The sequence below is a fragment of the Chelonia mydas genome, chromosome 20, assembly GCF_015237465.2.
Source record: "Chelonia mydas isolate rCheMyd1 chromosome 20, rCheMyd1.pri.v2, whole genome shotgun sequence".
Lineage (NCBI taxonomy): Eukaryota > Metazoa > Chordata > Testudines > Cheloniidae > Chelonia > Chelonia mydas.
Genome location: NC_051260.2, coordinates 15,669,521 through 15,692,452, shown reverse-complemented (window position 1 = coordinate 15,692,452; position 22,932 = coordinate 15,669,521). Strand labels below are relative to the sequence as shown.

Here is a 22,932-nt window from a genome sequence, read left to right as displayed (position 1 = left end):
GAACAGGTCGCGGGGAGGTTATGATGTTTCAGTTAAAATGGCAGGTTGGGAATTCAGGGTAGAAGCCACTTGTGGAAAGGGACTTACCATAGCACCCAGGAGCCCCAGTCATAAATCAGGACTGCGTTGTGCTGGGCACTGTACACAATTTATTAGGTGCATTACGGTAGTGCTCAGGACCCCCTTATGCTGGGCACTGTACATGATTTATTAGGTGCATTACAGCAGCAGCCAGGGGCCCTAATCCCAGGCCAGGACCCCTTGGGCTGGGCACTGCCCCTCCTGCAGTCATTAAACAAAATCCACTCTTATTCACTAGGCTCGGGGAGGCAACCTGGCTGAATGGCCAGGGCCCCCTACCAGGAGTCAGGACTCCTGGGTTCTCCTCCTGACTCGGCCACAGACCTGCTCTCAGAGCTAGGGCAAGTCCCTTTCGCATTCAGAGACACAAGGTGAAGGGGAAACTGAGGCAATGTAGAGCAGGAACTGGCCCTCACTGTGCAGCACCCAGCCTGACAGAGACCACGAGCTGGGTAAGCGCTTCTGTGATACTTCCGCAGAGTCGTCCCTTGCAGCTCTTACTTTTCAATTCACCAGGACACACTTTCAAAGAGCCAGGGGAGAAGAAATAACTTCATTTCAATCCTCTCCTGGCTTAGAGAGGTTCAAACACAGTGGGGTGTAGATTCTGCATAGAAGACACAGCCAGACGAATCCCCATTCACTGATAACAGTATGGGGCATATGAGACACTGCACGGGGGGAGAAACACACTGAAAACAAAGGGAATCTGTAATTCTGATGCCTGCGACCAGAACTGATGGATGGAGAGAGAAGAACTGGGTCCCCAAAGCTGCAAAGAGTTACTCACAGGGTAAATTTAATCCTTCAAAGAGTCCCACAACTTGTGCATGCTGAGCAGTGAGGTCTGGTTGCTACCGCTGTGAGATGAGGCCAGGGCCAGCAGCTGTTCTGAATGGAGTCAGTTCATTCAGAGAAGTCTCCTGCCCCCACCCATCTCCCATGGGCCTGGCCCAATCCCCACCCCTACCCCGAGGGTGGCAGGAGCTCTCAAACTCATTTCATGGAGCTGGAAACTACATCTGGTGCTTTAATCATTGAAGTCAGAGCCAGCACCCTCTAGAGGGGAAAGGCCTCATGTCCCAGTCCCCAGCCCCTGAACCAGCCAGTTCCCCACCCCAGCACCAAAGCGAAGCCGGCACCCCCTAGAGGGGAAAGATGCTGGACCCCGTCTCCTGCAGTTTATAAAGCCAGAGTATCTCTTCCCCCTTCTGACATTTAATAAGGAGGCACTTGCTGCTTGTCACTGCTGAAGGGGAAAGAACAGAACAGAACCTGCTTAAACGGCTCGCTACCACTAGGGGACGCCAGTCTCCGTGCTGCGGGGCTGCCTGCTCAGCCCCAGGGCAAGAGGGGACCCCATAGGGGTGGGGTTTAGGGCAGGATCTCCAGCGGGTCGGGTTCTAGGCGCCCCAAGAGCAGGCGGGCCCCAGCGGGTCGGGTTCTAGGCGCCCCAAGAGCAGGCGGGCCCCAGCGGGTCGGGTTCTAGGCAGTGCTGGTGAGAGGCCAGGTTCTGAGGGGGTTAGTTGCAGGTACCATCATCAGGCAGGCCAGATTCCTGGGGGAGGGGTTCTAGGCACCCCCAGGAGGGGAGGGGTTCCCCACAACGAGGAAGCAGCTGGCACTGGACAAGGGAGGGCTGGCCAGGTATAAGGGGGGAACCCCCCCCCATACACACTGGATCAGCACAATACCTCCCCCCTCTCCCGAGTGGAGTCCACGCATCCACTGCCACCCCCCCCCCGGGAACTACCAGCCCCCAAAGCCCCCTAGTGTCCTCAAAGGGGGAGGCGCTCAGACAACCCCCCCCTCCGCCCCCCGAGGTCCATTCCCCTCAGCCGCAGGAAGCCCAAACACCCCCCTCCCCCAATTCTGCTCCCGGCCGGTGCCCCCGGGCGTTGGTGGGGGTCACAGGGCCGGCCCTGGGGCCAGGCCGGTGGCGGGGCTGCTCCAGTCCGTGGCGCAGGCGGAGTGGGCTCCGGGCTGTCCCTACGCGTGTCTCTTCATGTGCAGGGCCAGGTGGTCGGAGCGGGAGAAGGCGCGCTGGCACAGCTGGCACTGGAATGGGCGCTGCCCCGTGTGCTTGCGGTAGTGGCGTGTCAGCTCGTCCGAGCGGGCGAACTTCCAGCCGCAGCCCGCCCAGGTGCAGGGGTACGGCTTCTCGCCTGCCGGGACAGAGGGAGCGTCACCCCGGCCCAGCTGGCCCGCCCTAGCCCACGCGGCCGCCTCTGGGGGGAGCCCGACGGCTGGTCGTACGGGGATCCAGCACGGAGAGGCAGCCGCCTCTGGGGGGGAGCCCGACGGCTGGTCGTACGGGGATCCAGCACGGAGAGGCAGCCGCCTCTGGGGGGGAACGCTCGGCTGTTTAGCAGCCACACAGTAACCCCCATCAAACATTTAGGACAGGAAGTGACTGCACTTGTACCTACTGCGGGGGAAGTGCAGGGAGGCTGACCGAAAGCCCCAGGCTCAGGGCCTGGTCAGGATGCAAGGACCAGAGCCCAAGGCATCAGCGCCCCGGCATTTTCCCATCCCGAAATGGACGGGACCTTTCACGTCTCAGAGAGCCAGCAGCTCCTGCGTCACGAGGCCCTCCCGTCCCACAGCCCGGTGCCCCCCCACAATGCAGTGTCCCCCCCCAGAGCTTCCCCTGCTCCCTGCAGCATGGTGCCCCCAAAACTCCCCCACAGTGCAGTGCCCCCCTCCTGAGCCCCCCAAATCCTCCCCACAGCACCACCCCAAACCTCTACTCCCCACAGCATTGCCCCCACAGCCTCCCACCAAGCCACCCCCTAATGCCCTAACAACAAGATCAGAGGCCCCCCACCCCCACCAGGGCAGGCTGTGGAGTCAGAGCCCCCCCAGCGCTCACCCCCTCACCTGTGTGGGTGCGGAGATGGGCCTTGAGGTGGGAGCTCTTGGTGTAGGTCTTGCCACAGCTGGGGTGGCTGCAGGTGTGGCTGGTGGGGCGCTTGTGGGCGCAGGTCTTGCGGCTCCTCTTGGGCTTGGCTGGGAGCTCCCTGGCTGGCGGGTGGGGCGGCGCCAGGAGGCCGAGGTAGCCTGCGGGGGCCGGGGAGGGCAGCAGAGCTGGGCTGCCCCGGTACAGCTGGAACCGGGCTTGGTACTGGCTGTGACAGAAGGCCTGGCAGCTGCCCCCCAGACCGTAGGGGGGCAGCTGGCAGTAGGGGGCACCCCGGGCCAGCAGGGTGGGGGCCAGCGGGGCATAGCCCCCATACATCAGCTGGTAGCCATGCCGCAGGGCCACGGGCCGGGGCTCCCTGTATTCGCCGGGGGGCTGGGCCTCACAGTCTGGCCTGGAGGGATATGCCGGCAGATGCGCCACAAAAGTGCCCGCTCCCCCCTTTTCTTGCCCGCGGGCATAGCCGGGAGGTGCCGAGCTGCAGCCCAGGGGCTCGTCCCCCGACAGGAGCTCAGCCACCAGGCTGGTGGGGCCAGGGAGCCCATTCCCCAATGTGTACCCACCCGGGCTCTGCCCCTCGTAGCCCTCCGGCTGGCACAGCCCGAGCCCTGCCTCGAACCCCCCGCCTGGGCCGGGGCCACCGGCCTCCGTGCTGGGGAAATTGCTGAGCAGGAAGTCTAGGTCCCAGCAGGATTCCTCATCCTCTTGCTTGAGCTGCAGGGAGCCGTGGGGCTGGGGCAGGTCCCTGTCCCTGGGGCTGGGCGCTGGGGGGTCCGGGTCATCTTCCACCTTCCACCACTAGAGAGGAAACCAACAGGCAGCATCAGGCCAGAGGAGACATTAGCAGAACGGACTAGTGGTTAGAGCCAGGACTCCCGGGTTCCATCCCTAGCTCTGGGAGGGGAGTGGGGGCTAGTGGTTAGAGCGGGGGATGGGAGCCAGGACTCCTGGGTTCTAACCTCAGCTCACATATACATTAAGCACACCCCTTTTCCAGCTAAATTTTGTTTTACAGAGCAAAATCCCAGAGAGCAGCCAGCCCCAACTGGCCACAAACCTCCCCCCAGCCCAGCCCCCATCACCCTGTGGGGCTGGGAGCACGGCCCATGGTACTGGCTCCAACACTGCCGTGCTGGGACCCAGAGATAAGGGAACCTGTTATCAGGACCCCGCACCAGCTGCTGGCCGAGGAGAGGGACGGGGCCATCCCGGCCGCCCGGCAGTGCCCGGAGGGGAGAGCACCCCAGGATGGGGCTCGCAGGCAGGATATGTTAAAGGAGAGGTGGGGGCCCCCTCCGGGTGCACATTCATCTCGCAAGTGAAGTGAGTTTGCCTGCTCTCAGCCCAGCCCCTCTCCAGGCTCAGAAAAACCCCAGATCAGAGGCTCAGCTGACTAGATAGGGCTGGGCTAGCAGGGGGCTGCAGGTCAGGATTGAGGGGCACTGGCAGAGCTGCAGGGACCCCCAGGGTTGGATAGTGGGGGGGCACTGCAGGGATTGAGGGGCACCATCAGCTGGAAGCTCCTTTAAGGCAAACTCTGGGATTCCTCACCCCCGCGCTAGGAATGGAACCCAGGCATCCTGCCCCCACAGCCCCATGGCTTAGCAGGACCCCACCCACCCAGTGAAGCCTCCCCCTAGGGAAGGAGCTCCCCACCCCCTCCTCCAGCAACCAGGTGCCTCCTGCCTGCCATCTGTCTTACCCCAGGGCCCTCATGGGCTCAGAGCAGGACTCTGCCTCCATTGCTGGGCCCACACAATTCAGCAGAGCTGCGGCGGGGTTGGGGGGCAGGGAACAGTCCTTCCCCCCCCACCCATTCCCTGCCGACCGAGCTCCCAAACCTCCCTGCCCCCAAGAACACGGAGCCTGGAAATGCAGCCACCTCTGGGGAGCCGCAGGGCTGCGCCTTCACACCACAGAGGAGGGAGAAGGGGGACACCCTCCCCCCACCACACACCCTGCTGCAGGCAGGCAGCCAGGGCACCCCCCAGCCCCCCCTTACCTTGAGGATCTCCGACTGCTTCTCCTGGAAGTGGCAGAAGCCGGCCAGGCTGCTGATGGAGGGCAGGACGGCGTCGGCGAATGCCATGGCCAGCTGGGCCCCAATCCGGAGCCAGGCCGGGGGGGGAGGGGGGAGATCAGAGCCCAAGGGCTTTTGGGGGGGGGGGGAGAACCAACCCTCCAACTCCTTCCCCTCCACCCACCTGGCCCCCCTCACGTGCTCGTCTCTCCTCCACCCCCCCCAGCTGCTGGCTCCCTCGAGCCACTTTCTGAGCAGAGCTTCCCCCCCCCTCAAACGCTACATTTCCCTCTTTCCCGCCCCCCTCTCATTGGCTTACTAAGGTGATAAGGGGAGCCTCTAGGCCAATCAGAATGAGGGGTGTGGCCCATCAGGTATGGAGGGGGGGCTAGCTGGGGACTTGGATAATTTCACTCAAAGTGCGTGGGGGGGGGTCCCACGTGGCTTAGGGCTGGGAAACGATCCCGCCCAGGGATCTCAAAGCAGCTGCAGTTTCTGCCCCACTCAGGGGCTGATTTATGGGGGGGGCAGAGGCCCAGGGCTTGGCACCTGCTAGACTCAGCCCCCAGGTGCCTCCCACGGGCCCATCAGTAGCTGCCGCTGCTGCCCATGGGGGGGGATGATTGATGCCACTTGGCAGCCCCCTCCCGCTGGGGGGCAGATAGACCCTGTCAGGGAGTCGGGGCTCCCCCCAGCTATAGGAGGGGAGTGGGGTCTAGTCGTTAGGGCAGGGGGGGCTGGGAGTCAGAGGTTCTACATACTATTCCTCCCCCGGCCACTCACCTGCTGGGTGCCTTCGGCCAAGTCTCACTCCCCCCCCACCTTTGTGCCTCAGTTTCACCTCCTGTGAAATGGGGGGTACTGATACGGGCCCAGCGACCAGAGCAGCATAGAAGGTTCCAGGTTGACTGGTCGGAGGCGAGGCGCCTCCCCCACCGCAGCACAAGGCCGGGGCCTCCAGGTGGGAAGGAGGCTGTAGGAATCACAGGAGATCTGGGGGACGGAAGGTGCCACCTAAATACAAATCATTGTCTTGCCCACAAACAGGTTCTAGTGGGTGAAACGAGGCCCAGAGCAGGTCACACAGTGAATGGGGGCAGAGCTAGGGAGAGAACCCAGGAGTCCTGCCTCCCAAGCCCCCTGCTCTAACCACTAGACCCCACTGCCCACCCCGAGCTAGGAAGAGAACCCAGGAGTCCCAGCTCCCAAGCCCCCTGCTCTAACCACTAGACCCCATTGCCCACCCCGAGCTAGGGAGAGAACCCAGGAGTCCCGCCTCCCAAGCCCCCTGCTCTAACCACTAGACCCCACTGCCCACCCCTTGCTAGGGAGAGAACCCGGGAGTCCCATTTCTCACTCTCTGCCCCCCTAACCCTGCCGGTCCTGGATTTTTATATGGCACTATTTTCTCTCTTCCGGCCTCGGCCCCTTTCGAATTTCATGAAAGGAAACAAGGAACCAGAAATGCTGAGAATTTCCTGAGAAACAAAACAAGATTCAGGGAACCGCACCCTCCTGACCCCAGCCGAGGGAGGGAGTACAGTCTAGTGGTTAGGGTAGGGGGGCTGGGAGCCAGGACTCCTGGATTCTGATCCTGATTGTCTGAAGCAGCTATTTGCTCTCTCCTGTTCCCTGGTGGCTCTGTCTCCCCATTGTCGTCCCCCCCGACCCCTCGAGCCAGGTCTTCCCTGAAGAGACAACCCCCCTTTCCAGATACCCGGCCCACCGCTCTCAGGGAAGTACGCGGACGTAGATCACCATCCGCCTGAGCTTTATCGGACTGCCCCAGAGCGGCCCGGCCACCTGCCCCAGCCCTGATACCGGGGCAGAGCTGGAGATAAAGTCCCCGGATCTACCCCGGCTCCAGCAGCGGGGACCTTTCCAGCTGAGACATGGGGGAGGCAGTCCCCGTTGGGCAGGGGAGCGAAGGCTGGGCTAGAACGGGGCTGCAGGTCGGGATTGAGGGGCACCAAAGAGCTGGGATGGGGCCCAGGGTGGGAATAACCTGGAGCGGGGGAGGGATTGGGTCAGCTTCATGTCCCCAAATCCTGGGTCTGAGTCCAGGAGCGCCTTGGCCTCTGGGAGTTCGGTGATGGGTTTTGACCCACCCGGCTGCCCCAGGGGTTGCCAGGCGCTGGGGGAACAACATACCCGATTCCCAGTGCAATGGGGAGCCCCCCCCCGCCTCCCCTGGGGGTCCCCTCTGCCTATCCCAACCTCGCTCTCACCCCTGATCCCAGAAGGCATTGCATCGCTCCCTCTGCCCCACTGGGCACAGAGAAGGGGGGCAGATGAGCCGGGGGGAGGGGCACTGAGTGTTTCCCCCAGGCCCTCGCTCCCTCCCTGCCCAGCAGCCATGGCCTGACCCTGCGTGAGACGAGCTCACCAGGCCTCAGCCCAGTCAGTTCTAACCCCCGCCCCCAAGACCAGGCCACGGAGCCTGCAGCCTCCCAAAAGGTCCGTGTGTGGGGGGGGATCCCAGCCCCAGGGCGATGGCTGCACAGAGGTGGGGAGCTGGGATCAGGTCCACCCCCCCCATTAGCTGCTCCGACCCTCCCACCAGCTCCCCCAGCTCCTGCGGCTGATGGCAGTTAGGGGCTGCTGGGCCCTAATCTGCAGCTCCTGTCGCACGAGGCCATGTGTGAGCCCTGATTAGTGCTGGGGAAGGGGGGGCAGAGCTGTGAGATCAGAGCCCTACCAGGCTCTCTGAGCACTAGGCGGCCCCAGGGACCAGCCTCGCACCCCCCCTCCCCGACCCCATGCTGGGGAAAGGGCCGAGATCCTTATCCCCACGAGGCAGAGCGGGAAACCGAACCGGAACTCTCCCAGCGAGTCAGGGCAGAGCAAGGAATGGAACCCAGGAGTCCTGACTCCCAGTCCCCCTGCTCTCCCAGAGCAGGAGGCTGCTTATTGGGACTGAGGGGCACTGGCAGAGCTGGGGGGAGCCCAGGGGTGGGATAGCAGGGGCTGCAGTTCGGGAGTGAGGGGCATTGGGAGAGCTGGGGGGGGAGCCCAGGGGTGGGCTAGCAGGGGGCTGCAGGTCGGGAGTGAGGGGCACTGGCAGAACTGTGCCCCCTGCACACACAGCCCCTGCCAGAGGTCAAGCGGGTAGAAAAGGGGAAGTGATTCGTTCCCCAAATTCGGCCGGTTGTGGCTTCTCTGGCCCATGTCCCTGCTGCCACAATGAGCCATGTGACAGCCCCACCCCCGCCCAGGGCATGATCCCTGCCAGCCACAGACCATGCGGCAGGCAGCAGGTGCCCAGCCCTAGGGGCTGGCCCTGCCTGTGGCCTTTTGCCTTCTGGATGCCCGCAGAGTGAGGGTGGTGTGTGGCAGGGAGAGCTCCTCCCATACAGCCCCCCGACAGATCTCCCCATGTCCCATAAGGACCCAGCTCCCCTCTGACCTCACCCCCACTGTCCCCACCTCCACTCCCAGAGAGACATTGGTGGTAGCAGTGGAGTCCCCCATACTTCCCTACGCAGCCAGGCTGTCTCTGCTTGGGAGATGATCCCTTGGCTCTCCCCCTCCTGCCCCACACAGGGCCACCAGAGCTGTGGGGCTCAGAGTCAACACCTCACTGAGTTGCCACAGGGCAGCTCCCCCTGCTGGGAGCAATGGGCTTAGGCTCTCATCTGACTCAGGCAGCATCTCTGTGTCAGTTACATCCCTCTCTGAGCCTCATGGTGACACTGGGAGCTAGGCCCTCGACATAGGTCTAGAGCCCCTGGACATTAATGCAGCTCTGCCCTCTGGGTTCAAGAGCCTTCTCCACTGCATGCAGCTCCCGCCTCCCTGCACCTCTCTGCATTAGAGCTCAGCTGGACCCCCCTCTTAAAGCCCCCCCTTTAAGCCCCCCCTCTTTGATGGAAGGAGTGACCCTGCGCATGGGCCTCTGAGCAGGCGAACTGGATTCTGCTGGGTTTAGAAATTCTGTGCAAGAAAGAGGTAAAGGGTCTTTTAAAAAGTGGGTGGGAAGATTGGCAGGGTGGCAGCTTGGCTTAGTGACTAGGGCTTCAGCCGAGACTGGGACCCCTGGGTTCTATTCCCAGCTCTGCCCCCGATGTGCTTCCTGACTCTGAGCAAGGCCCTTTCCCTCATTTGTGCCTCAGTTTCCCCTCCCACCTTCTGTATACTTAGTTTGTAAGCTCTTTGGGGCAAGGACTGTCGCTCATTCTGTGTCTGTGCAACGCCTGGCACAAGGGGGCCCCGATCTCGGTCAGGGTCTGGCAGCATCTGGCACAATGGGGCCCTGATCTTGCTTGTGGTCTGTGCAGAGCCTGGTACAATGGGGCTGGTTGCAGATGTGCCCATTTCACAGATAGTAAATAAACAAGGAGAGAGTTGGGGTGGTTTAGGGCACGACCTGCCCGGCCTGTGACCTCCCAGGCTGGTAGCATCATGTCACAGGGACCTTTTCACCTCCCTTATCGGGCTGCTTGCGTCATCTGCCCATCCCCCCGCAGCAATTTGGGGAAGTGGGGCCTGTTGCGCTCTTTCCACATTACAACCTCAAGGGTTTTTCTGAGAAACCCCTTCTTACCTCTGCACTCGGGGGTGGAGACCCAGGGCCGCTCCCCTCCCACTCAGGGCTTCCACTGCCAAATGCCTTCCCTGCGCTCCCAGGAGAGGGATTGGTGTCATCTCCCTGGGGAAACTGAGGCACGGAATGGGGAAAGGCATTTGCCCAAGGTCACCCAGTGAGTCAGTGGCAAAGGTGGGAGCAGAACCCAGGAGTCCAGGACTCCCAGCCCCCGCGGTGTAATCACTAGACCCCTCTCCCCTCCTGGAACTGGGAATAGAACCCAGGGGGAGCGCTAACTCCCAGGCCCCTTCCTCAAGGTGCATTGTCACAGCTGTCTGGGGTAGGGGTGCTCAGGGCTGGGACAGCAGGGGGCTGTGGGTTGGGAGTGAGGGGCACCAGCAGAGCGGGGGGGGGCTCAGGGCTGGGACAGCAGGGGGCTGCGGGTTGGGAGTGAGGGGCACCACAAACCCCTCCCGACTCCTTTCTCCTATTTTGCTCCCACCCCCGGCCCATGGAGCACATGAATCTCAAGGTGTCTGCTGGGGGGGCGGGGGGAGGGGGCCCGCAATCCATGGCCAGTGGGGCCCTCTGCTGGCCGCACCTGACCCATGCCTGCGTCCTGACAGCTGCATTTCACAGACTGGGGTGTCCAGGCTCGCCGGGGGGGGAGGCTCTGTGTGTGTGTGTCAGAGAGAGAGAGAGAGAGAGAGAGAGAAAAGCATCAATGGGGCCCCCACCCATTTGATGCAGGGATCCAGTGGGCCAGATGCCCCGGGCTAGAATCTGCAGCTGGGCCTGGGCGGGGGGGGCTCTGGCTGGAAGGGACCGGCTGCGGGGGGGGAGCTCTAGTTGGAAGGGACCAGCTGGGGGGGGGCCCTCTGGCTGGAAGGGACCGGCTGGTTTGGGTTGCCAGGCATTCCCCCCCCCCACTTTACCAATGTCACACCCCCGCCCCCCACTGACCGAAGTGGGGTCCCATTTCCGAAGCTGTCTTAACCCGCCCCGACAGCAGGGGTTGGGGGGGGGGGGTCCGCCTATTCACCCAATCACAGCCCCCACCTGATCTGGGGGGCGGAGCTCGGGGGGACATTTAATATTGATATCCCCCCCCATGCACTTTATCTGTGTGCGGCCCACGTTGACAGCGGGGGCGGGGCTCTTTCTGCACCACGGGCTCCCCCCCGGTTGCGTTGCTCAAGATCCTTCGCACGCCCCCTCTCGGTGGCCAATCACGGACGGAGGCTTGTCAACCACGCCCCCCCCCCGGTGAAAGGCGGGGTGCGCTCCCTTTCTAGTCCCTCCTCCTCTTTGATAATTTCTCTCACCGGTTTTTTTAACCCCCAAATCTCTTCACCCCCGGGGCAGCCCAGCTCCAGGCAGAGAAGCATCCAGCGTTTGCAGGAGCAGTTAGCAGCCAGGAGATGCTGCATGCATGCAGATATTGCAAACAAATGCAGTGTGCCTCTTATTGTGGCAAGCGGCCTTTGCAAGCAGGCAGTTACGGCAGACAGAGGCGGCCGGCAAGCGCCTGTTGCATGCATGCACAATCTCCTCCTCCCCGTGTTTGCAGATTCTGCATGCAAACGCTGCAGGCACCCAGGGGTTGCACGCCGCTTTCACAAGTGCGCGGCTGCTGCAGGCAGAGGGGGCCGGCAGGCGCCTGTTGCAGGCATGCATGATTTCTCCCCCTGCGTGTCTGCAAATGCTGCGCGTGAGCGTTGCATGCGCCGTGAGGTTGCATGCTTGCAGCGTTTGCACACCCATACAGATGATTCACCCACGTGTAGCTGCAAGGTGAAGTGGCCGCCACACAGGGGTTGCATGCAGCATGCACTGGCGTGTCTAGTGCAGCCACGTGCAAGCTCGCATGATGCGGTCTGTTACAGGCAATATGTGCCCGCACCGCGGTACCTGCATGTGGCATGCACCCCCCCCAACCTGCTGCGGCCTCACTGCTGAGCCAGAGGGACAGCAAGGGGTTAATCTCTCTCTCTTCCGCCACACTCAAAATGTCGCCCCGCCCCCATTCCTGCTGACGTCACCCCAAGGTCTCCCGTGTTGCCCCCAAGTCAGTTTCAGAACCTCCCCCAGGTGAGTCGCTCTGTGCTGGGGGTGGGGGTCGGTCTCTTTGCTCGGGGCAGTTTGTGGGAGCGGCAAGCCTGGGGGGGGGGGGCTCTCCGTGGGGGGGTTTGCTTAGCTCAGCTCCCGGGGCCCAGTTGCTGAGGTCCCCGTGGTGCCTTGGGCTCGTTCGGGCTCCCGCAGCTGGGCGATGCCTGGCCCTCTCCTCTCCCCTCCACCGGCAGCTAAAGCAAAGGGGCTGGGGGCTGGCAGCCAGGGGGTTAATGCACAGGCGTTTGTGCCGCCGCGGGAAGGCGGGTTTATAAAGGTTTTGACTCACCTTTGTAACCTAACGAAGGCCCCGATCCTGGAGTTGGGTCCATTAGCAGAGCCCTCCCGAATCCGTGGGGAGCTGCACTGGGAGGAGACTCAGAGCCAAGAATAGAATCCAGGAGTCCTGGCTCCCAGCTGTGCTTGCCTCCCCCCCCCCCCCCCCCCCCCCCCACCCAGAGCTAGGGAGAGAACCCAGGAATCCTGGCTTCCAGCCCCCTGCTCTAACTACTAGACCCCACTCCCCACCCAGCGGTGGGGCTTGGCTCAGAGATCCAGTGTGGACTGTGTGTCTGGGCAATTCCTGCCCCTTCGCAAAGCAACAAGGGGTGCTGTGGGTCTTGTCTACACAGCAGAACCCGTGGGAGGGCCCCGGCTGCAACACAGCTGCCCTAGTGTCATCAAAACGCCGCCCTGCCTTGTTGTGTAGACAGAACAACATCCAGGGGACACATCGGGGAAACAGGCTTACAAGATCAGCGGGGCCTGTCTACGACCCGCATCGTGAGAGTGATTTATCAGTGAGTCTGGCGGTCGCCCCCAAGCAGCCTCTCTCTCGTCTCCCTTCCCGAGGAGCAGCAACCCCAGATGGCTCTGAGACTTGCCACGACCAGGCTGCTAAGAAGCAGCCGCTGCTGCGCGGCGGGGATAGGCGCCAGCCGGCTCCAGGGCACCATAGCGGCACAGAAGGGTGAGTAAGAGCAGGTGCGGCCCCTCCCAACACCCTGCAAGCCAGACCCCCTAAATGTTGGGGTTTTTTTTAAAGGGGGAGTGGGGGTGGAGGGCTGGAGCTATGGGGGAAGTACAGGCCCCCATCACCATGGACCCACTGGTATCACAAGTCCCCCAACCACGGAGGGTCTGAGTCTGTTACAGCCCCACCTCCATATCCCTGGCTTTTTAGCTCCGCAGGCCTAAGAAGCTGGCACGGGTAATGGGATGCCCAGAAGGGGTCCCTTCAGCGTGGCACAGGGTAGAGATCTGATCCAGTGATTCCCGCTTTGCGTCCTCAGCAGAGCAGGGATAAAATAACCCACCTGCCCGGCTTCTTCTCTGCTTTTCCAGAAAAAGAAACGAAGGCCCAAGAGAAGCCCCTGAAAGGTAACCGCCCACCCTCCAGCTCCCATTGGAAATGACTTTTTGACCCTTGGACAGCTGGAGAAACTGAAGAGAACACGGTCGGAGCGCCTCTACGAATCCATCAGTAGCAGAAAGTGAAACAGCCAGAAGGCAGCGCTTGGGGTTTTTTACAACAAGGGGTTCCCAGTGTCTGTAAATCAGGGGTTTAAAGCATTGGCTTGAACTAGGTCTATTATTAATTACTAATTTGATTCCAGTAAAGGCTGGGCAGGAATCGGCTTTAATGAATGGCTTCCATCCCATGCCCCTCAATTTGACCCGCCGCCCCTGCTATTCCAGCCCTGGGCCCCCCACCCCGCAGCCAATACCCTCACGCTTTACTTTTGGGATTAATGTTCCCGTTTGTGATCTGCCTCCAGCCCGAGGGAGGTTGGGTGGAGAAGATGAGGTACCTGGCTTGTCATTTCCCCTCTCCCTGCATGGGTAGGGGTAGGGGTTGGCGCTGAAGCTGTTAGACGTGCATCTAGCTCTGACTGTCTTCCTCCAGCCCCGGGAGCCCAGTTTGACTGGCGAGATCCCCTGCAGCTGGAGAGGCAGCTAACCCAGGAGGAGCTCATGATCCGGGATTCCTTCCGCACCTACTGCCAGGAGAAGTTGATGCCACGAATTGTCATGGCCAACCGGAATGAAGGTGCCTGAAGCCAGCACCAGGGATAGAACCCGTGACTGTTCCAAAAACCCATGTCTCTGTCCCCGGAGCCCCCAGTAGCTCTGTCGGGTTTAGATGCTGACTGCAGCCGCTAGCACCGGGAGCTGTCCGATTGCGTCCAGTCTGTGGCAGCGTTGCCCAGACCCGCCCGTCCCAGAGATCCACGTGCCATGGCTGCATGCAAACCAGAGGTGCTTGGGGGTGATTTACAGACCCAGATGCCGCCCGCTGTTCTTCCAGCTTCCTCTTTTAAATTCCGTGGGTGACTCTGGATTGGCCCCAGGGGCTCCGAGATCAGAATCCGGCCCTGACCCCATTGTAGTCAGGGAGTGACTCTAGATTTACCCAGGGCTCACTGAGATTGGAACGTGCCTGTATGTCTGTAGCCTCCTTCAGGGCCTGGTGGATGCCTGAATTAAATGCATTTGGGGGAGGGAACTGCAGATTAAACCCGCTGGTGGGGCTGCAGGGATTGTGCGTTGCTGTCGGGGAGAGCCAGGTGGGCTGCATGGCTGGAGTTCCAGTCCTGAGCTGGTTTGGGGATCCCCGTGTCCGGGGGGGGGGGGGGAGGGGAGGAGGAGGCGGCAGAGGGCAGTGACTCTGCCTTTTGCACTCACAGACACACTTTGGTGTCTCCTCTTTCCAGTCTTTCACCGAGACATCGTGTCGGAGCTGGGGGAGCTGGGAATCCTGGGCTCCACCATCAAAGGTGAGCTGGACCCAGGAGGGATTCCCCTCCAGCCATGGCTGGGAGGGTCACTGGCCGGGACGTGGAGTGGATCTCAGTTCGAGGACAGTGCGTCCCATGGAGGGAGGGGCTGGCACACCACGGGGAGGGATCTCACCAGCTGACATGGGGCAGAGGGATGGTGGGCGAGAGCAGCAGCAGCCGACGGATGGGCACCGTGGGTGGTGAAGCCCCTGAGAGCTCTCCTGAAGCACGCTGGATACCCCTATGGACAGCCCCGAGAGCTGATCTGACCTGTGCTCACCTGGGACCGTGTAATGGCCATGGCCCCCCTTTGACATGCCCCTCCTTGCCTTCATGTTCGCCCCAGTCATGCCTCCTCCTGCCTTGGCCACGCCCACCTCTGCCCCACCTGGGATGCCCCCTGTGGCTGAGGGGGATACAACACCTCCTGCCCTGTGAGGGGGTGGGGTTGCACCAGTCCCAAGGCCCTTTTACATCAGCCTGGGTGGCAGAAAGGGGTCACACGGCTGTGTTGAATTGGGCCCCCCAGTATCTAGGGACCAACTTTCCAGGGGCTGCTGTGGCATCTCAAACCCTGTGGCTTTGTGCCCGGGCGATGCAGGCCCTGTGGCTCCGTTTGGGAAGGCGGCAGGTGCCCATGGACTATCCCCAGTGCACACGATGCCCCCTACTGGCATGTCTCAGCCCTTCTGAGCTCCTCCATCCACTCTGCCTGCATGGCCCCCGTCAGTCCTTGGCACACGGGGTAGCAGGTGCTGAGGGGAGCCGTTCCCCAGCTGTCCTCAGGCGGGGAGGGGGTTCTTGTCTTGACTGACCCAGGGCGGGGTTCGGACCCGTGCTGCTGCTGATGTGTATCCTGTCCACGTTCTGTGCCCGTCTCAGGTTATGGCTGTGCCGGAACCACGTACGTGGCCTACGGGCTGCTGGCTCGGGAGATCGAGCGAGTGGACAGCAGCTACCGTTCAGTCCTGAGCGTCCAGTCGTCCCTGGTAATGCACCCGATCAATGCCTACGGCACGGAGCAGCAGAAGCAGAAATACCTGCCCCGTCTGGGTGAGCGAGAGGCACGGGTGGGGGCTCTCCCTGGCTAGGATCGGGGAGCGTGGATCCACCCGGGAGGCTGCTGGCTCCGGAGCTGGTAGATGTCCCCTGTAGCCGGGCCCCGGCTGTCCGGCCAGCTGGCAGAGCAGGGAGGATGCTGGGATGGTTCTTTCCCACAATGCTCTCTGCTGATATAACCTGGAAGGAGTGGGGTTGGCAGGAGGGGGAAGGAACTGCCCCCTGCCCCCCTGAGGTGGGCTGCTGGAAGGGAGCACAGGGTGGGGAAGGTCTGCGGGGGCAGGCATACAGGGAGTGGGGGGTGGCCACTGGTGGCGAAGGAGCCATGAGGAGAATGTCGGGGGAGGGAGGATGCAGAAGTCGGGGGCAGGGCAGGTATTGGGCCTGGATGACGTGAGAGCCATGGCGGGAGGGGTGGCAACTGTGGGATTGGGTATCGTCTGGAGGGTGGGAACTAGGTTGGAGGGGCAGGACCCATGGGGAGGGTGTTGGGGGCAGAATTGGGGGAGGGAGAGGGGCCTTCAGTGGGGTGAGCAGGGGGAGGGCATTGGGGTGGGTAGGGGCTTGGGAGCTGGGGGGAACCTAGGAGAAAAGTGGTTGGGGGGCAGCAGATGGGCAGGGGGATGGGCACTGCCTGGTGGTTGAGGGGCAGTGCGGGAGCTGGGGCAGGGATGAGATGGGGGGGGGAATTGATGGGGGAGAGGCAGTGCAGGAACCTGGTGGGAGGGTCGCAAGAGAGGTGGGAATTGGTGGAGGGAGGGGTCGGTGCAGGACCTGGGCCGTGGGGGAGGGTGTCTCGGGGATGGGAGGTGGGGGAGGGTGCAGGACCTGGGGGGAGGGTTGGGGCAGTGGCTCCAGCCCAAGCCCACTGGCTTCCTGTCCTCAGCCACAGGGGAGCTGCTGGGCTGCTTTGGGCTGACTGAGCCCAACCACGGCAGCGACCCCGGGGGCATGGAGACCAGGGCTCGCTACCACCCGGCCAGCAAGACCTACACGCTCAACGGCTCCAAGACCTGGTGAGACAGAGACAGAGCCAGGCCCCGGCAGCCCGGCTGCTAGCCCTGCCCTCGGCTCTCAGCAGCCACCCACGCTCCAGGCCCTTGGTCTCACTGCCACCCTGTCCTGAGACCAGATCCTCTGGGGCCCCAGAGCTGGGCAAGCCCCCTCTTCCCAGACAACTGCTGTACCCCGATAACCTTGGCCCTGCCTTGTTGCTCCCCATGGCTCAGCCAATCCTGGGCCTCTCCAGGACTCCTGGGTTCTGTCCCCAGCTCTAGGGTGGGAGTGGGGTCCAGTGGTTAGAGCAGAGAGCTGGGAGCCAGGCCTCCTGGGTTCTATCCTCGGCTCCGTTACTGAGTTGCTGGGGCGTTTCACATCTCCCCTCTAGCTCGTTTTCCCTGTTTGGATGGTACCATCCTGCCTCCTTTGAGGAGGGAGCTCTGGGAGGCTCCGAGATGAGCTGGGTCTCACATCTCCTCCTCCCAGGATCACCAACTCCCCACTGGCGGATCTCTGCGTGGTGTGGGCTGTGTGTGAGGACGGGAGAATCCGGGGCTTCCTTCTGGAGAGAGGGATGAAGGGCCTGTCGACACCCAGGATCGAGGGCAAGTTCTCCCTGCGGGCCTCCACCACCGGCATGATCCTGATGGAGGATGTGGAGGTGCCGGAGGAGAACCTGCTGCCGCATGTCTCCGGGCTCGCGGTAAGTCCAGCCTCTCCTCCCCACCAGCCGATTCTTCGGTTCCCCATGATCTCGCAGCCTAAGCAGGGTTGGCTGGGGACGCTGCTAGGAGGAGAGACTCCAGCTGCTGTGGGGAGGGGGGCCAGCAGCGGATGCTTTCCCCATAGAGCACCAGTGTGGTGCTAGGGGGCACTGTGCTGCAGGGGAATGGCCTTTAAACCAAGGGATGTTAATCCAGGTGTCCTGGCCTGATCCTCACCTTGGCAATTGCCTTCAGCTTCCCAAACCATAGGAAGCAATCGACTGCTGGATTCTTCTTTGCTTCCTGTCTTGGGTATGGTTGCTGTGTGGTTGATGAAAACAGCTGCTGTGCCCCGCCCCAACCCCAGAAGCAGCTACATTTCAGCACAGGGCCAAGTGATCCCTGGATAAGTAGCTGCTGTTCTCCACTCCAGAGACAACTGCATTTCCTCAGGGGGTGAGTGATCGCTGTATAAAACAGCCCCCACTGCACAGGGGCGTTCCGTTGGAGAGATGAGCCGTTCCTGTGGCTTTAACAGGTCAGTTTTGATGGATGCCAATGAACTTAGAGATGTGGTCCCCAAATCCTTCTGGGCAGAGAGAGACAATGGCACGAAGCCAGGATCCTGTTGTCCTGTTAATGCAGGGGGCTGGCAGGAGCAGAGGTCATGTGCTCTTCCTTGGCAAAGTTGCCTGGAGGTTAATGATCAAGGCTCTGTCTCGTGTCCTGCCAGGGTCCGTTTGGCTGTCTGAACAACGCCAGGTATGGCATTGCCTGGGGAGCGCTCGGCGCTGCTGAATTCTGCTTGGAGACAGCTAGGCAGTATGCCTTGGACAGGTAATGACTGCATGTGGGGTGGGGGGGAAGAACTCTTTGTGCCTGGGGTGGGTGGAAGCCCCTCGTAGGTTTGGGGGATCCCTGCCTGCCTCTTTTTAAAGGCACTGATTCATTCAGACCTCATGGGAGAGTCCTTGACAGGAGGGGAAACTGAGGGAGAGAGGTGAAGGGACTTTACCAAGTTCGCACACTGGATCAGTAGCAGAGCTGGAAATGGGACCCAAGAGTCCTGACTCCCAGCCCCCTTCCCTAACCCACCAGGGTGAATGCCAGCGGTTAGCTGTGGGAGAACACGGTGGAGTCCAGCAGTGAAGGGCTTTCATGGGGCTCACTAGCTCTTTCCAGTCCAGTTGTGCTGCCAGCCGATTACATGCAGTATATATGAAGCGTTCTAGCTCTCGGAAGAACTGTCCGTTGTAGAGCGTCCGATGGAACTCTTTGTCGCTGGGCAGAGATCAGGTCAAATGAGAAGCAAGGACGGTGTAGTGCATAAGGGATTGAACTGTGACTCGGACACCTAGGTTCTGTCCCTGATTCTGCCGTCCCTTCCTATCTCTGGGCCTTGGTTTCCCCTCCCACCGTGTGAGCTTATCAGGAGAGCACCCAGCACAATGTGGATTTTGGATGGGGCCTTTAGGCACTACCTAATACACCTAGTATAATGCTCCATCCCAGTTAGTCAGTCACCAGAGGCGGATCTGCCCCAGCAGTTTTAAGTGACTTTTGCTCCTCAGCGTCCTAACTAAGTTGTCCACCCCTAGGATCCAGTTTGGGGTGCCGCTGGCTAGGAACCAGCTGGTCCAGAAGAAGCTGGCTGATATGCTCACCGAGATCACCATTGGCTTACAGGCTTGCCTGCAGCTGGGGAGGCTAAAGGATGAAGACAAGTATGTACCTGCCTTTTTAACTAAAAAAGTTATTCTGTGGGTTAGACTGCAAAGCTAGAAGGGGTTTGGCTGGCTCAGGGGTGGGGAATGGGATCCAGGGTCTTATCCTTCCAGGGAACACCGGCTTTGACCAGCCCCAGGCTGGGGGGTGGGACTGGTGGCGTAAGGCATTGTGGAATGAGATAGAATCATAACATTGGAAGTCCCCTGCACTCAAGGCAGGACTCAGTATTCTCTAGACCAGGGGTGGCCAACCTGTGGCTCCGGAGCCTCATGCGGCTCTTCAGAAGTTAATATGCGGCTCCTTGCATAGGCACCAACTCCGGGGCTGGAGCTACAGGCACCGACTTTCCAATGTGCCGGGGGGAGGGTGCTCGCTGCTCAACCCCTGACTCTGCCACAGGCCCTGCCCCTACTTCACCCAAGGCCCCTCTCCTTCCTGCCTCCTTCCCTGAGCCTGCCATGCCCTCACTCCTCCCCCTCCTCCCAGAGCCTCCTGCATGCTGCAGGGGGCATGGGGAAGGAGCGGGAGGCACTGATCAGCAGGGCTGCTGGCAGGCGGGGGGACTGCTGACGTATTACTGTGGCTCTTCAGCAACGTACATAGGTCAATTCTGGCTCCTTCTCAGGCGCGGGTTGGTTGTCCCTGATCTAGACCGTCCCTGACAGGTGTTTGTCCAACCTGCTCTTAAAAATCCCCAATGATGGAGATTCCACAACCTCCCGAGGCAATTTATTCCAGTGCTTAACTGCTCTGACCGTTAGGAAGTTTTTCCTAATGTCCAACCTAAATCGCCCTTGCTGCAATTGAAGCCCGTTGCTTCTTGTCCCGTCCACAGAGGTTAAGAAGAACAATTCTTCTCCCGCCTCCTTGTAACAACCTTTTATGTACTTGAAAACTGTTCTCATGTCCCCTCTCAGTCTTCTCTTCTCCAGACTAAACAAACCCAATTTTTTTTTTTCAATCTTCCCTCATAGGTCATGTTTTCTAGACCTTTAATCATTTTTTGTTGCTGTTCTCTGGACTCTCTCCAATTTGTCCACATCTTTCCTGACATGTGGCGCCCAGAACTGGACACAATACTCCAGTTGAGGCCTAATCAGTGCGGAGTAGAGTGGAAGAATTACTTCTTGTGTCTTGCTTACAACACTCCTGCTAATACAGCCCAGAATTGTTTGATTTTTTTGCAACAGCGTTACACTGTTGACTCATATTTAGCTTATGATCCACTGTGACCCCAGATCCCTTTCCGCAGTACTCTTTCCTAGGCAGTCATTTCCCAATTTGTATGTGTGACATACAGGGCCTTTTCCTTCTAAGGGGCAATGGCTCCAATCCAGCCCCAAATTCGGGGACTGCCTGGCTCATGCAGATGGGGAAGGGGGTCCTATTCCCCTCTAGGAGTGTTGGTTCTGATCCAGACCACGTGATTAGAGAAAAACAGGCTGTTCCCCTTTGACCAAGCTGCTAGGTCTCCCCAGTGTGAAACGAGGCTGCTGGGTCTAAGCTTAGTGCCAACATGGCACAAACCCTGGCTCCACCGGGGAGCTCGTCCTTCCACCCTAGTCCCCTTGATTGCTGCTGTTGCTGCAGGGCTGCCCCCGAGATGATCTCCATGCTGAAGCGGAACTCCTGTGGCAAAGCCCTGGATATTGCCCGCCAGGCCAGGGACATGCTGGGGGGCAACGGCATCGCCGACGAATACCATGTCATCCGGCACGTCATGAACCTGGAGGCTGTGAACACCTATGAAGGTAAATCTCTCCCCTCCCCCCCATACACCTCTGTATCAAATGTCATGAAGGTTCCTAGGATTTTCCAGCTCCTTTGGGACCGTGGAGGTAAGGGATAGAAAGCAGGATGCTCGGGGGTGCTGTGCTTCAGGGAGCAGGGTGGGCCTCAGTAGGAGGCATCCTCCCCTCCAATCTAATCTCCCTGTGTCACCTTGGGGCTTACAGCTCCAACTGAATATGATGTTCTTCACTTCCTGCCCCCTTTCTTGTTCGCCATTGCTGTATGCTGCTGAAACAGCTGCCATGTTCCACCCCAGAGGTGGCTGCATGTTAGTGATTTGCTTCACTCGTCGCTAATATAGTCTTTTTTCACCTTCCGGGGGAAGCAACCCCTGCCACTGTTTGATGGATAATCTTGGAACATGCTCATCCCTGTAGCATCTGATGATTTACGCCTGGTCTATACACAGGTTTTACCCCCAGATAATGGTGTTTGTCGGGGGGGCAGAGGGTGACTTTCATTTACCAATATAGTTACACGAGTACAACCGCTAGTGTGGACATGATAGAAGGGGAATAAAGGTGCCTTATACTGATATGGCATATTCCCCTTCCCATATGTCAGGAACTTCACTGGTATGTAGCACCAGTAAAACTGTGTCCACACAGGTAGTGGTTGTACCACTGGAACCATGCCAGTATAGTTAAACTTCTGTATGTAGCCAAGACCTTGTATTAGTTCCTCTTTCACTAGATTTCAGTTTTACCTTTTCTAGTCTCCTGGGTTTCGTGCTACAAAAGCCATGCTGCTGGAGGGAAAGGTTTGGGGTTTGTTTCCTTACAAAGGGATCCATATTCTCCCACGGTTATGATGCAAACCATCCTCTCTGCAACAAAGCAGCCAAAATCTGTCCTTGCTAGCTCCAGAGAGGCAGTTCCATGGAACTGAGACATACCGCACGTATATTGGTGACTTCCGGTTATCCTAAACATCACCCAGTGAGATCTTTGTTCCCGTTTCTCTTCACTCCACAGGCACGCATGATATCCATGCTCTCATCCTTGGCAGAGCAATCACCGGACTTCAATCCTTCACCGTCGGCAAATAAATCCAATATGGAGGAGGCCTATATCACCTTTGCCTTAAATTCACTACATCAGAAGAATGATTGTTTTGTATACAAAGATTTTTGATTTTTCTTTCTCAAGATAATAAGTCACAAGCCAGAGGCTGCTGCTGTGATACAGAATCTGAATGTAGCTCTTCGGGCTGACTCCTGGATTCTCTCTTACTTTGCAATACAATTCCCTCCCAAATCAGCTAGTTGGTTTTCAAGCTCAAGGATCTGGGAGGTCTTCTTCCGCTCTGTTTGCAGTAAAGGATCAAGGAGAGAGGCTCAGTAATGGACCGTCTTTGCCAGCATTGCATTTGTATTTTGGGGATATGGGAGAGGGTGAAATTAGTGAAACTTCTGTGAAGTGGATTGTCATGTAACAAAAGTCAGTGGATTTGTGATGCTGGATTGGCTGCTTGATGCATGGAGCTGGCTTGCTTGCTTTCTCCTTGATTGTAAATTCAGGAGCTGTGTGGGAAAGGCTGTCTGTTTCAACAGGGCGGGAATGCAGTCTCAATCATCAGTGGTTCACCTCTCCTTCCACTGGATGTCCAAGTTCAGCTAACTTGCTTCTCAGAATTATCTGAATGGAGGCACTATTGCATGCTGGGAGAACTCTCTGCTCTTTACAAAGCTGTGTTGAAGCCTTAAAACCTGAATCTTCACGCACAGTCAGGTCATGGGACATGTCAAACGGGTATCTGCACAATGTAGCTACTGAGCTAAACGTTGTTACCGAGGTGAAGCAATGCTGTACAGGGCTGGGGGTCAGAATGGGGTTAAATTCCTGGTTCTGCCACGGACCCACTGCAGGCAACTCTATGCCTCAGTTTCCCCAGCTGTAAGACCCACAGAAGACACATTTAGCATTCCTGTTACCAAATTTCTCTTTCACAGTAGCCCACAGTTGAACCCAGCTGATCTCATATCCCTTCTGTTACTTACCATATATTTTAAAATATATTCATGTATCTTGCTTTTTCGGTTTGCGGTGGTTAGTTGTTTGTGTACCCTGCAGCCCGCTGCTAGATAGAATCAGAGCCGCTGAACTGTGTAAACTGTTAACATTTGGTGGCTGGTTGCCCTGGCCATTGCAAAACAGAAGAAAATGACCAGCAATAGGCTGTGTTCAAATTTCACATCCCTTCACTCAAAGGTAACT

The 22,932-nt window shown here is 59.5% G+C and overlaps 2 protein-coding genes across 7 annotated transcripts; one reads left to right on the top strand and one right to left on the bottom strand.

The window, feature by feature from the left end:
- Positions 1-126: 126 nt before the first annotated feature.
- Positions 127-5,319, bottom strand: KLF1 (Kruppel like factor 1). Its single transcript, XM_037887738.2, has 3 exons — positions 5,004-5,319; positions 2,962-3,799; positions 127-2,246 (listed from the first exon to the last, which is right to left on the bottom strand). The coding sequence occupies exons 1-3, from the start codon at positions 5,088-5,090 to the stop codon at positions 2,071-2,073; spliced, it is 1,101 nt and encodes a 366-aa protein (XP_037743666.1). The 5' UTR covers positions 5,091-5,319; the 3' UTR covers positions 127-2,070.
- GCDH (glutaryl-CoA dehydrogenase) lies at positions 4,176-22,746 on the top strand. 6 transcript variants are annotated; one of them, XM_043533269.1, is made up of 12 exons: positions 4,176-4,324; positions 12,514-12,625; positions 13,000-13,035; positions 13,562-13,705; positions 14,370-14,432; positions 15,318-15,488; positions 16,381-16,510; positions 16,980-17,196; positions 17,931-18,034; positions 18,796-18,921; positions 20,516-20,676; positions 21,691-22,746. In XM_043533269.1, the coding sequence occupies exons 2-12, from the start codon at positions 12,523-12,525 to the stop codon at positions 21,762-21,764; spliced, it is 1,329 nt and encodes a 442-aa protein (XP_043389204.1). In that variant the 5' UTR covers positions 4,176-4,324; positions 12,514-12,522; the 3' UTR covers positions 21,765-22,746. The 6 variants fall into 6 exon arrangements, with proteins under 6 accessions (XP_043389204.1, XP_037743664.1, XP_037743665.1 ...); XM_037887736.2 differs by having other exon boundaries at positions 12,365-12,625; XM_037887737.2 differs by lacking the exon at positions 4,176-4,324 and adding an exon at positions 8,708-8,969 and having other exon boundaries at positions 12,365-12,625.
- The last annotated feature ends 186 nt before the right edge of the window (positions 22,747-22,932 follow it).